The 12,695-nt window shown below is 32.7% G+C and overlaps 1 protein-coding gene across 3 annotated transcripts in view; it reads left to right on the top strand.

Annotated features, from left to right (window-relative positions):
- Dzip3 (DAZ interacting zinc finger protein 3) overlaps positions 1-12,695 on the top strand; it is an 82,084-nt gene that overhangs the window by 49,043 nt on the left and 20,346 nt on the right. For 2 of the 3 annotated variants that reach the window (XM_048454321.3, XM_085685552.2), the window contains exons 13-19: positions 2,255-2,331; positions 3,956-4,573; positions 6,049-6,081; positions 7,565-7,734; positions 8,419-8,463; positions 11,107-11,132; positions 11,835-12,000. In XM_048454321.3, coding sequence (XP_048310278.1) covers positions 2,255-2,331; positions 3,956-4,573; positions 6,049-6,081; positions 7,565-7,734; positions 8,419-8,463; positions 11,107-11,132; positions 11,835-12,000 — 1,135 coding nt within the window. The remainder of the gene's footprint in view (positions 1-2,254; positions 2,332-3,955; positions 4,574-6,048; positions 6,082-7,564; positions 7,735-8,418; positions 8,464-11,106; positions 11,133-11,834; positions 12,001-12,695) is intronic. The other variant, XM_048454325.3, reaches the window with a different exon arrangement.

Genomic DNA, 12,695 nt, shown 5'->3' with positions numbered 1-12,695 from the left:
TTATGTAACTTATTCACTTATTCTTATCTTTAAAGAGTTTGCTTAATTAGTTTTAAATTATTTGTTGTTTCCGGTCTATACCCATTTTCTTTTCTCTTTAAAGCACCTATCTATGTACACTGTAACCTGTTTTAAAGTTTTTGTTTGTTTGTTTGTTTGTTTTTAAGTCTGGACCTATTTTACTGTACACCTGTAGTGTTCTCTGAATACGTACGTGAGCCGAACCTTTACTGCTAAGTGGCAGCTAGGCCCTCCACAGTGTGTGACTCTGGAAGTTGGCTGTGCCCCATATTTGAGTCCATGAGAGCTGAGCTTGCATTTAACTATCCCCATTTTAGGAATTTGGTGCCTGCACTGTGACTCTCATTTTTCCTTAGAGTGCTGTTTCTACTTAGTGTGCCAACCTCTCAAGTGCTCCACCGCACAGTACTGCCTCTTAAAGGAACCATATCTGTTTTTGTTTGTTTTAGCTTTCATGCACTATATGAAAATTTGGGCCCCACATTGGGTACCAATTTACACATAGTTTCAGTGTTTTATATCTGTATCTTGACTAATTACATGCTTACTTTTGAAAAAGTTATCAAAAGTCTTTGGTTTATTTTTATTTTTTTTAGCTTTTTATTAGGTGTTTAAATGCACATCATTTATGTAGCCCCACACTTAAAATCTTTATTATCCCTTACAGTCCTACTTCAGCTCTCTTTGTCTGCTATTAACATTTGCATTTCTTTGTTATCTATTTTTTCAACCTATGTATCTCATTGGAACTTGATTTATTTTTGTAGATGGCATAGATTATCTCTTTTATTTTCAATTTTTAAATCTTTGCCTTTATTAATCTTTACTCATACATATTGTAAATATAATATGTGTATTCTGCAGTTATTGAAAGTATTTATTTAAATCTACTATCTTATGTTTTTTCCATCTCATCTTTTTCGTGTGTGTGTTTGTGTGTGCACGCTTTTGTGTGTAGGAGCTTGTAAAAGTCAGAACAGGTGTTAGATCCTATAGAACTGAAGTTATAGACAGTTGTGGGCTACCATGTTGGTGCTGGGCATTGAACTGGTGTCCTCTGCTGAGCCATCCTGCCAGCACTGCTGTCCTATTACTTTTCATGCCGGGTTTTTTTTGTTTTGTTTTTAAATTATTACTCCAGAATTTCTAGTATACATTTTTAACCTACTATAACCTGTTTTCAAAGTTGCATAATGTATTTTTTTCTTATAATAAATTTTCTGTGTAGAACCTGTGTATAAACACATTTGTATTTTGTGCATTCTTAAACTATATATTGTGTGAATCATTTGTGTTATTTCCTTGCTGTAACTTTGTTTTATACCAACACTTAAACTGCTATTGATAGATAATTGTGTTACTTATCTTAAACTATATAAATAGTGCTAAAATAAACATAAATATGTGTGGAAATTTTTCATAACATTTACTTAGAACTTCTAGATGGTTTATGCATACCTTTAACTTACTAGATACTGTTAAACTTTTTTTCCACAATAGTTTTACCAATTTACATTTCCTACAAGCAGTCTTATATAATTCTTTTTATCTAGTTTTTTTTAACAGTAATTCATTTGAGCTTTAGATTTTTCCATATAAAGATACCAGAGATATGATCCATTATCAACAAACAGTAACAACCACAAAGTGCACTTCCTATTATTACTATTTGGTATTAGTTATGTGGGTTAAAGATCATTTCAAAGCTAAAATACAGTTTTCAGTGATTGACTGCGTTTACCTGTTTAGCAAATTTTCTCACTTTACCTTCCATTCCTTCTAATTACCTTAATATTATTATAAGAGTTTTTATTTTTTAAATACCTCTTGAAATTGAATAAGTTTTGTTACCTTTAGTTATTAGTTATTTAACTTTTCTGATCATGATAGAACATGAAAGAGTTCCGGCTTGTTGCTTTTTGTCTTTAAAGTGGACATGGGGGAGCTGGAACTATTAATCTTTTTATTTCCTTCTTTCAGCTACCACATAGTTTTTGCATCATAGTATTCTTTTTGAATTAACGTTTAATTCTGTGTTCTTCTTTTTACAATGAAAATTACAGTGTAGACTTGTCATTGCTAGTGGCTTTTATTTTTTTATTCAAATTATCTTTCCCTTTTCCTTTCAAGTTATTTGTGGATAGAAGAGAAAACACTTGCATAATGTTGATTATATCAAAAATGTGATCTCACTTTGGTACTTTTCACTATAACACTTTTTTTCTACTTACAGTTACAAGAAGTTGATGTCTCTGGAATTAACTGACACTGATATAAGATCAGAATTTGATTTAAAATTCAATACGAAAGGTATTACTTTTTTATATGACTCCTACTGAAAAGTATTGTGGAATTCTTTACTGTCTCTGTAAAGTACCATTCATAATTGCAGTTATGCAGTTATTAATGGTTGCTATTCAGAGATATCAGGTTTATTCCACCCAATAGTTCTTGCTGTATTCTAGAACCCATAGACAATAAAACCTCAAGTGTATAGCTCTCATATTACTTTGGCATTCTATGGTGAGACATGTCAACTCTGGAACATACTTGTGAGTATATGGTAGGATTACCTCAGGAGAGTTTTCATCCAGCTCTTCTTTTCTTATTACTTAAAAGACCAAGCATATAAGCAATCCAAAAGGGAAGGACTGAACATTTTGGAGCTTGGGGTCAAGTATTCTAAATTCACATGCCAGCTCTTTAGGAGTGTACTAGCCACAATTCTGTTCATCATTGGAGACCATATTGGTCCCTGTTTCCATGGAAGAAGAATTGGGGTCAACACCTCTTACTAGGGAGACTAGATGCTCCTAATGCTAGTGTGCTCTGTGCTTGGCAGTGTGGAGAAGGCCTTCTGAGAAATTTCTCTTACATTGTGTGTTCACAGGGCATATCAAGTATACTAAGCAAAGTTATTCATTAAAAATTTCTTCAAATACAAAACCGTGAAGGAAAATAGTAAAGCTATATTTTTATGATAAACACACAGTTTACTGTTCACACAAAAACTAAATACTATCATAGACTGAATTTCCACTACTTTCAAACTTACTTCAACCTGCTTTGCTTTTGAAGTCTAGTTAAACTGGAAAATGTCAAGTAGTTTAATCTGGTTCCTCATTCCATTTCATAGTTAAAATAGCAATGCAATTATTAAGTTTATTAGATAATTCTTTCTTAAATCCCATCATCTGATAACTAAAAATCAAACAAACAAAGAAAAGAAAATCCCCCAAAAAACAACCAAACAAATTCTCAGGTGTCTATTCAATAGGTAGGTTTGTGGTGTACCCAAGACTGCGTGTCTCATAAGTCTCAGGTAGGTGCTTAAACTTCTGGTCTGTGAACTTTACTTCTAGTAGCAACTCATTAGATAACTATGTTGACTAGTATGTATTTTAACTATCTAATATGATAGACAGTAGCCATGTGTAGTTAAATTTTCTGTGACATCAAATAACCTTCAGGTCTCAGTTGTTGATCACTCATTGTGTGGCAGACTGTGCATGTACCACTTTTGGCATGGCAAGTTCCACTGGACAGGACTGACTTCATGTAAAATATAAGTAAAAATATTTATGTAAATTATATTTAAACTTAGAAAATTGCTATTCCTTACATAGTCCAGGATTTTCAGATCTACTTTGCCATTTTGCTACCAAAGTTAATTTACTTAAATAAAGTCATAGATGGTTGATTGAAAGCCTTCAATCTTCAGTTTCTTCTCTTATAAGCATATACCTTTTGACTACAGTTTTTGATAGGTAGTCAGAGAGCAGCATGCATATTGAGCACTGTTATGGTAAAATTATTTTTACTTCATTCCTTGAAATAGTTCCTGACCTACAGGAACTTAGGGTGCAATGTGAGAGACCACATAGAAAAAGAACAGTAATATGGATTGTTTTGACTTCTCCAAATTCATTTTCAGATGAAATGCCTATCTTCAAACTTGATTATAATTATTTCTATCATCTGCTTCATATAATTATTATTTCTGGTACTGACATTGTCCGACAAATATTTGATGAGGCTATGCCACCCACTCTTTTGAAAAAAGAACTGCTTATACACAAGAATGTGCTGGAACCCTACTACAATCATCTTTGGACCAATCACCCTTTGGGTGGATCATGGCATCTGCTTTATCCCCCAAACAAGGAACTACCACAGTCCAAACAGTTTGACTTATGCCTCTTATTAGCACTCATTAAACATCTGAATGTATTCCCTGCACCCAGAAAAGGCTGGGATGTGGAACCACCGTCTTCTGATCTCTCTAAATCTGCAGACATTCTGAGGCTCTGCAAGTACAGAGATATCCTTCTCAGTGAGATTCTGATGAATGGTCTCACTGAGTTACAGTTCAATTCAATTTGGAAAAAAGTTTCTGATATTCTTCTGCGCCTTGGAATGAAACAAGAGGATATTGACAAAGTCAAGGAGAATCCTATTGAGAATATCTCCCTTGATTATCATCAGCTGTCCATTTATCTAGGCATACCAGTACCAGAAATCATCCAGAGGATGTTATCCTGCTATCAACAAGGTACTAAATCATTACTTCATAAGCCAGCAAACCATTTTTGAGTGTCTGTTCTGTGTTTAGGTATACTTACTTTGTTTTCTTATTTAGTGTTTTAGAGCCTTTTATTCAGTATGGAAGACAACTAGACAAGAACCCTTGATGTATAATTTAGAGGTCTTAAAAATTACAACTACCCAAATTGTGTGTGTATGTATATACATATATATATATATATACATATTTGTATATGTATATACATATTTGAGTAAAGAACTCTGAGTAGTAATTAAGTCCAGAGCATTTCAAGCAATTTTCACTTTCACTTAAAGAGTTTATGGTCAAATACCTTTAATGGAGGCTTTCATAGTAGCTTTGTTCTCTTTTCTTAATTATTAAAATTTCAGTTTTCATTTACAGGTCCAACATCCACTACATGAAGATTTTTTTTCTTTTTAACCTTTAATATTTAATCTCTAGGGTCTAATACAGCCTGTTACATATCATAGATGGTCAGTAGATTAATAGACTAGGACCAGGAATGGAGTCATGTTTGGAGTAAATTGTATGGCTTAGAAGACTCAAACTTTCAGTAGGAACATGCTGTACATTTCATGAATTCCTTCACAGTCTTTAGACTAATAATAAGAATTGCTGCTCATTTTAAAATGTTTGTTTAAGTGATGATGGGTGTACACCTGCTACTAATGCAGTTACAACACATCCCCTGCACCTAGGGCTAAGGGAATACTTCAGGAGAGAGTGCAGAAAGATTGGAAGAGCCAGAGGATCAGGAAAACTGATGTGAAATTGTGCTCCCTAGAAATGACAGGGAAGCATCACCCATGACACCTTAGCAATATAACCGCTTAATCCAGAAACAAGAAGTACAACTCCAGTAGATATACTAATATGGAAGGAGAAAATATCTAGAGGGCCTCACCTCAAGACAAAGAACTATGTGCACCTAAGGTACTGCTGAGAGTAGAAGAAATAGTGTTCCTCAGAAATGAGTTCCCTAATTGGTTATCCAGTACCTAAAATCATATGCCAGTAACATTAAGTAGATTGACTAGATCGTATTTATATGTAAGCATATGTAACAATAACTACTAAAGTCCATGATTTCAAAATGGAGGAAGCAGGGAAAAATTGGGATAGGAGAGGAGACATGGAATGGGAAAACAATGTAATTGTATTTCAACTTAAAAAAAAAATAAGTTGTTTGTTGATGCTCCAGGTTTTAACTATTATGAACTGTCTTTTTTTTGTTTATTTGTTTTACTTCTGTTTTTAAATCCTGAATTTATAGCTATTATATGATAGTCAGATTGTACCTTATCTAAACTGCATTAGTGAGCAGTGCTACTTCTTTTCTAGGTGGTTATGGAATAGATGAATGCTCTATAAAGGATTTCTGGCATTTCTTAATTCTGGTCAGATATTGGTTGGTTGTGCTTGTAATCACATGCCTAATTTTTTTTCTCTGTTTGTCATAGGAATTGCTCTACAGTCAATAACCGGCACTCAACGTAAGTGCATTTAAACCCAAATGCATAAATGACCTATTTTACTCATAATATTAAGACATAAATATGTTTTGGCTTGTATTTAGATAAACTATATACTAAAATGTACGTTACCCCAAAGCTTACATAAAAATTATATGATTATACTGTTGGTCAGCTGATCCTAGTCTCTGCCTTACTCAGATTTGACTTCAGTGCTTTCCACAGGTCTTACTCAAAGATAAGGCTCAAGATTTTTATACTCAGGACTTAAGCCGGCAGAAATGTCTGTCTATTTGTTCTGCTTGCTTAACTGTGCTGCTTTATGTAGCTTTATTGTCTTAATAAACCATTACCTGTAGTTGTGTATTGCAGGGGCAGGTGGTGAATTACTAGTTTTCACTTCTTTTTTTTTTTAAGCTGGTTTTTAAGTTTGGTTTCGTTTTGCTTTTGTTGTTGTTGTTATAAGCAGTGTTGTCCAAGCTGTGTTCAAACCTTCTTTCTGTATTCATAAGTATCTGGATATGTGGAACATGTGACTCCCTGCCTGGTTTAGTAATTTCCATTCAGAGGCTTTAAATAACAAAATTTAGGAAGCTAAAGAGATTGCTCAGTGGTTAAGAGAACTTGCTGCTCTTGCAGAGGACCCTGCTTGAGTTTCCATCACCCATAGACTGCTCATAATCACCCATATACCTATATACCTTCAGCTCCAAGAGAATCCATACTCTTTTCTTGCCTCTGTGGGTACACACACACACACACACACACACACACACACACACACACGGGTACAACACATTCATGCACATGGACACATACAAATAAATCATAATAAAAGTACACATTAAAAATGTAATTTACATTCTCAAATAAAAGTTTTTCTTTAGAAAACAATACCATGTGTTTGAGATTAAAGTTGGGCCATCTCTGAGGAAGTTTTAAGGCTGAATTTTTGGGACAATGAGAGAGAGAGAGCAAGGAGTCAAACAAGTAGTCATATAATATGGTGCAGTTATATTTAATGAAAAAGTAAAAGAGAAAATGATATAGTTTTTCTTTTCTTTATGTGTCACTTATATTTTATAGAATAATATTAGTCACAATTTAATAAGGTCAATGGCAGAATTTAAAATACCTCAAACTTGGAATTTACTTAAATATCAATGGGGAATCATGTTGTTTGATTCATACTGGTTTGTTCCATTCTTATAGGCATGCCTATATTTTATGAGTCAGTAAGTATTGACATTTTCATATAATAATTAAATGTTTATATACTCGCCATGGTGCAAATGTTAAAGCCAAAGGACAACTTCTTGGATTGGTTCTCTCCCTTTACCATGTGGATTCTGGGAATCGGGCTCAGGTCATCAGGCTTGACGGCAAGAGCCTTTACCCACTGCATTGTCTTGCTGGTTTAGCAAGTATTTTTATAATTATAACAAAAGACTGAACTTTTCAAAACATTGCCACTAGATTTTATATCTATCTTTTTATTATTTAGGTATTGATATAGAAGAGTTACAGAATGATGAAGAAGAGTTGAGTCCACCTGTAATGGAATACAGTATAAATGTGAAATCAAACACTGAAATGCAGTTAGCAGAACTAAATAAAGATGTGGCCTCAATACCTAGTGAATCTTCAACAGAATCTGTTAAAGATCTCCAGGAGGTACAAGGTTTAATACTTGAATTTGAAGAACTTATTCTACACATTCAGATGGTGCATTACTACATTCAGAACATTGAAGGCAACAGTGTTCACACAGAGTCTGACTGGAATGACTCTGCCCATTACTTACTACCATTCGGTAATGGTGGTACTTACTACATCCTTTAGTAATCGTTTTACCAAAAGTCAAGCTCTGTGTTAGCTTATGAGGTTTTATTACCTATCATTGGAAGTACATTTGGGAGAAAAAAGACGGAGAAGATATAATAAGAGTAGAAGAGATAAAGAAATAAGAATATTGAGATATTTCAGTATCTCTAATACAGAAGTAGAGATTAAATCATCTAGATAAAGTCTAGATGGCTTAATAGTTACTGTATAGGTACTGATTTATTCTTTGGCTGAAACTTTTATGTGCATGAATATATTGTTACTCTTTAAAAAGTTTTTTTTTCTTTTTGTTGTTGTTATTGTTTGGTATGTGTTCTGTGTTCTTTTTCAAGGGTAGAAGATTGAGATTAAATTAAATATAACACTTGTTTCCATAAAATTGTAGAAAAATATGATCTATAAAAATCTAGAAAAATAAGTATTAGACAGACTTCAGTAATTAAAAGAAACATTAGATAATATCCATTCTATAGCTTGACTTACCTACTAAATAAATGGTTTATTTCTTAACAGGTTAAAAGTAAAACAAAGAAAAAGAAAAAAACTAAGAATAAAAAGGTAAGATGCTACATTGGCATTGTATCAGAGGGACGTCTGATTGTGAATACCGAATCTTAATACATGGAGTCACAGTTAGAACTTAAATTCTTCCAGATGGACATACAATACTATCTATTCAAAACCTTCTTGAACATAAATTTATATACATTTGTATTTATAAAGTTAACTGTCAAATGAGTCACTTTTCATTTCATTAATTTCTGCAGTGTGCTCTCATTTTTAATGATGGCTCTAGTCAGATTTTTCTTTGGGACAACAGTTAACAAATAATAGCATGCAGACTTACTGTTTAACTATGAAAGCTCAAACTTAGCTTAGACTTGTTCCTCCTAGCTCTTATAATTTCAGTTAACCCATATTTTATATTAATCTACATTTTGTCATGTGGCTTTTCCCTCTGTCCCATTCGGAGTATTTGACTCATTCTATGTCTCAATGGCATCTTTTGTATGCCTCAGTTCACCCTTCTCTTCCTTTGTCCCATCTGTACCTCCTGCCTAGATAGTACACGCATCGCAGTAATACATTTTCATGCCGTGTACAAATATCCCTCAACAAATAGTTTCATATTTTAATAGCAGCTTTTTTGTTACATCCCCACTGTATTCCAAAGTTTTTTTTCTCAAAGCTTTAAGAAATTTTACATTATCCAGTCCCCAGACTTTTGTCACCTGCCAAAAAGAAAAGTCACTGTATAGATCATCGATGTTATTAAAACATCTCTGATTTGCTTAGATAAGTATAAGAAAAATGGGAATTTTTTAATGAGGCATATGGCTAATATTTATGCCATGTAAACTTTGAACTTTGTGGTTAAAAGAAAAATCCTTGTTTTTCTAATCTGGAACATACTGAAAATCTTAATACTTACGTATATCATAAACTGACCATAATTTCTCTAACTACAATCTGCTTTTTATGTTACTTGCCACTGCAATGTATATAAACATTTTAATGACGAATGAAGCTTAATGAAGGTTAATTTGTAAAATATTAAGATTAAGAATAAAATAACATTTTAATGTGCTGAATAAAATATCAGTTGCATTGTCATATTATTATAACCATTATAACATTTACTCAATAGCCATTATGAAAATTAAATTAAAAATACGACTAGTATTAATAGTTCATCTTTAATAATGTACATCAGCAATGATAAGTGATATATATTTTCCAAGATAACATTAAGTCTCAAGGTCATACCCCATAAGTTAGCATGTATCTAATGACTGCTTCTTTAACATTCTGGGTTTTTGCAGTTTAGTTTTATTAAAGAAATTGAGCTACTTTTGAAAATGATAGTTTTTATTAATATGAAATTTTGGCATTACAAGACAAATTTATATTTTGGTCTTGGCATTAAGTAATTTACAAATGTTAAAAATAATTAGGCATGTAGTTATATTATATTTGTGTTACACAATCATTGTTGCAATAGGTGCAACAGTGTATATACTTTTGTAATATGTACAGGAAGCCCTGAAAGCTGTCAGCCTCATTATCTAATCTAGAATTCTCATGAAAATGGTTAGCATAAGAAAGTTTATTTGTTATGCAAAGTAATGACAAGAACTCTCTGAGAAATTGTAACCTACTTTCTCTGTTGTTTTGGTTCATAACTTATGGACCTAACAGTGTAACAGTAGCCCTAAAAATGCCTATCAGGAGTTATCTGCAAGAAAAGCAATCAAATTTGGCATATCTCCTACCAGATTTAGAGCAAAGAAAAAACTAGGTTTTTGTTTTGGGGGTGTTTTTTTGTTTTTATTTTTGTTTTTGTTTTTATGTGACAGCCATAAAAAGAAAGAAACTTGACAGGCAATGAATCCAGCCCTTTAAATTTGGTGGTCACAATACAGAAGAGAAAATTGCAGAGATTCATACTAAGAGGCTAGAGTAGATTGAACCAAGTTTTCATGGGAAGAGCTAAAGTGGGCTTTGGGAAACGATCAGCTATGTTAGATGCATTCAGTATGAACAATTAAAGGTCTTTTCATGTCAGGTATTCATCTCAAGTATTCAAATACTTAGAACCAAGGTAGAAGTCAATATTCCTAAATCGTAAGGAGAAATTAGTTTGAAAAAGTGAGAAAACAGCCTTGTACCTATAGAGGCAACTCAGAATCATGGATAGTAGAAGTCAATACTTCTTATTAATATTCCCAATTTGTTGTGTAAATGTATAAGATTCTTCAAATGTCAGTCTGATTTATTTTCTTTTCATGTAGTTTTTAAAAAATCCTTTTGTTAGTGTAGAAATAATGGATATTATAGACACTCTGTCCCATGGTTTCCTCATATATATACACTCATGTTCAGTATTCACCTCTATCATCTTAATCTATGATATTATAAAATCAAGATTATAAAATAAATTTAATGAGAAACAAACATTTTTTTAAAAAGAAAATAAGATAAGTAGGAATTAAAAATTGCATCACATATACTGTGGTTATGTATTTCATAGAATTCACATTTCTCATTCATAATTGACTGATGATACATAAGTATGTAGCATAATTCTACAAAATGTTTAGTTTTGTAAATGTTTGAAACACACCTAAATGCAGTCTTATCACTGAGTTGAGCTAGAGTAATTGATACAGATTACTAATTCTGGTGATGCCGTCTTTTCAGGATAAGGACTCAGAAGAAGAACAAGGGTAAGTATTTACATTTTAATTGTTTCTTAGTATTTTTAAGGTATGCTTTTTCAGTAAGACACAGATATCTTCTTGGAAACTTCCAAAGATAAAAATAGTTCTTTGTCTTAATAAATTGGTGTTTATTATTAACTTTATAAAATTAAAAAAACCATTTTTTTCTGTAACATTACTCAAAGTCATCTAACACATTACCTCATTCAAACAGTGACTTAAATGCTTAATAAAATAGTTAATATACATAGACTAATACTTAACTTTAATGGATAGATCATTCTTATGTTCCTGACAGACATATATACATACTTTCTTTGGTTGGGGTAAATATATGAATTTTGATGACAGTATAATATTGAAGATGTGGAAATGCTTGCTAACTGTCTTAAAATACTGTTTCCAAAGTAACTAATGTTAATTAATAGTTGTAATTTGAAAAATAAACTCTGTGATCTTACAATTCTTGGAAACACCATTATGAGCCATTAAATAGGTACTTTGAGCAAATACTATCTCATATATGTTAATGTCCATTGTTGGCATTCAAGAGAAAACAACAGTGTGAGCACTGACCAGACTTTGACCATGAACCTTCTAATACAGAGTATCTCACAAGGCAGTATAATGTTAATTTGAGAGGAAGTAGCCTATAAAGAAAGCACTATACCATTATGAAAGGTCACATTGACTTTGTTCCCACTATAGCTCATATATGGTAGAAAAAGATGACCAGCTGGAAACAGAACAAGGAGATATGCACACATTCAGCACATACATAAAAACTGATGCAAGTGATGCGCAAGAAGATTCTGCAACTGAGGACAAGTTCTGTAGCCTGGACGAACTGCATATCCTGGACATGATAGAGCAGGTGAGCAGTGGAGAGGGCTTCGCTATGCCATACTCTTTGTAGAAAGAACTAATTTTGTTTTCTCCAGGCTCTTTAAGCAGTGTGTCTTTTGAAAAGCCCAGCAGAAAAGCAACTAAAACAGGAAAAGGGGGTATTGCAAAACAAAACTAAAACAATCATTGACATTCCGAACTTCACATATGCTCACAAATAATTTCCTAATTATTGGGCAAAGTTGATAAATGCATTTCTGGTTAAAAAAAAAAGTGGTTTCTGAAGAGGATGAAGGGACAAATAAGAAAGCGACAGGAACACATTAACTAGCTTAAATCCCACTAGACTAAATGTCATAAAAATAGATTTTAATAAATCAAAACTACTTCAATTTTTTTTTTAGTTAAACTTGGCTACAACCATGAAATTTCTACTGAAAAGCCCTTAGTGTATATCTTTTTTTTTTTTAGCTCTTTTTCTGGGAGTAGCCACTACTTGAAATGATGAGAATATTAGTGCTCAAAAGTGTAATTAACTATACAAAGTAGATGAAGGATTGAAACGCACGCACAGTCACATGCACACACACACACACACACACACACACACACACCATGTTTGAAGTTAGTGGTGAGCTAACTCTCTGGTTTAAAATGTGGATGCATCAGTTACCCATTCCCTAAGGGTCAAGTTGATGTGAATAAATCCCTGATTATAGTATT

This window comes from Myodes glareolus, chromosome 2 (genome assembly GCF_982192425.1).
Source record: "Myodes glareolus chromosome 2, mMyoGla1.1, whole genome shotgun sequence".
Lineage (NCBI taxonomy): Eukaryota > Metazoa > Chordata > Mammalia > Rodentia > Cricetidae > Myodes > Myodes glareolus.
The sequence above is the reverse complement of the archived record's forward strand: the minus strand, read 5'-3'. Positions and strand labels throughout refer to the sequence as shown.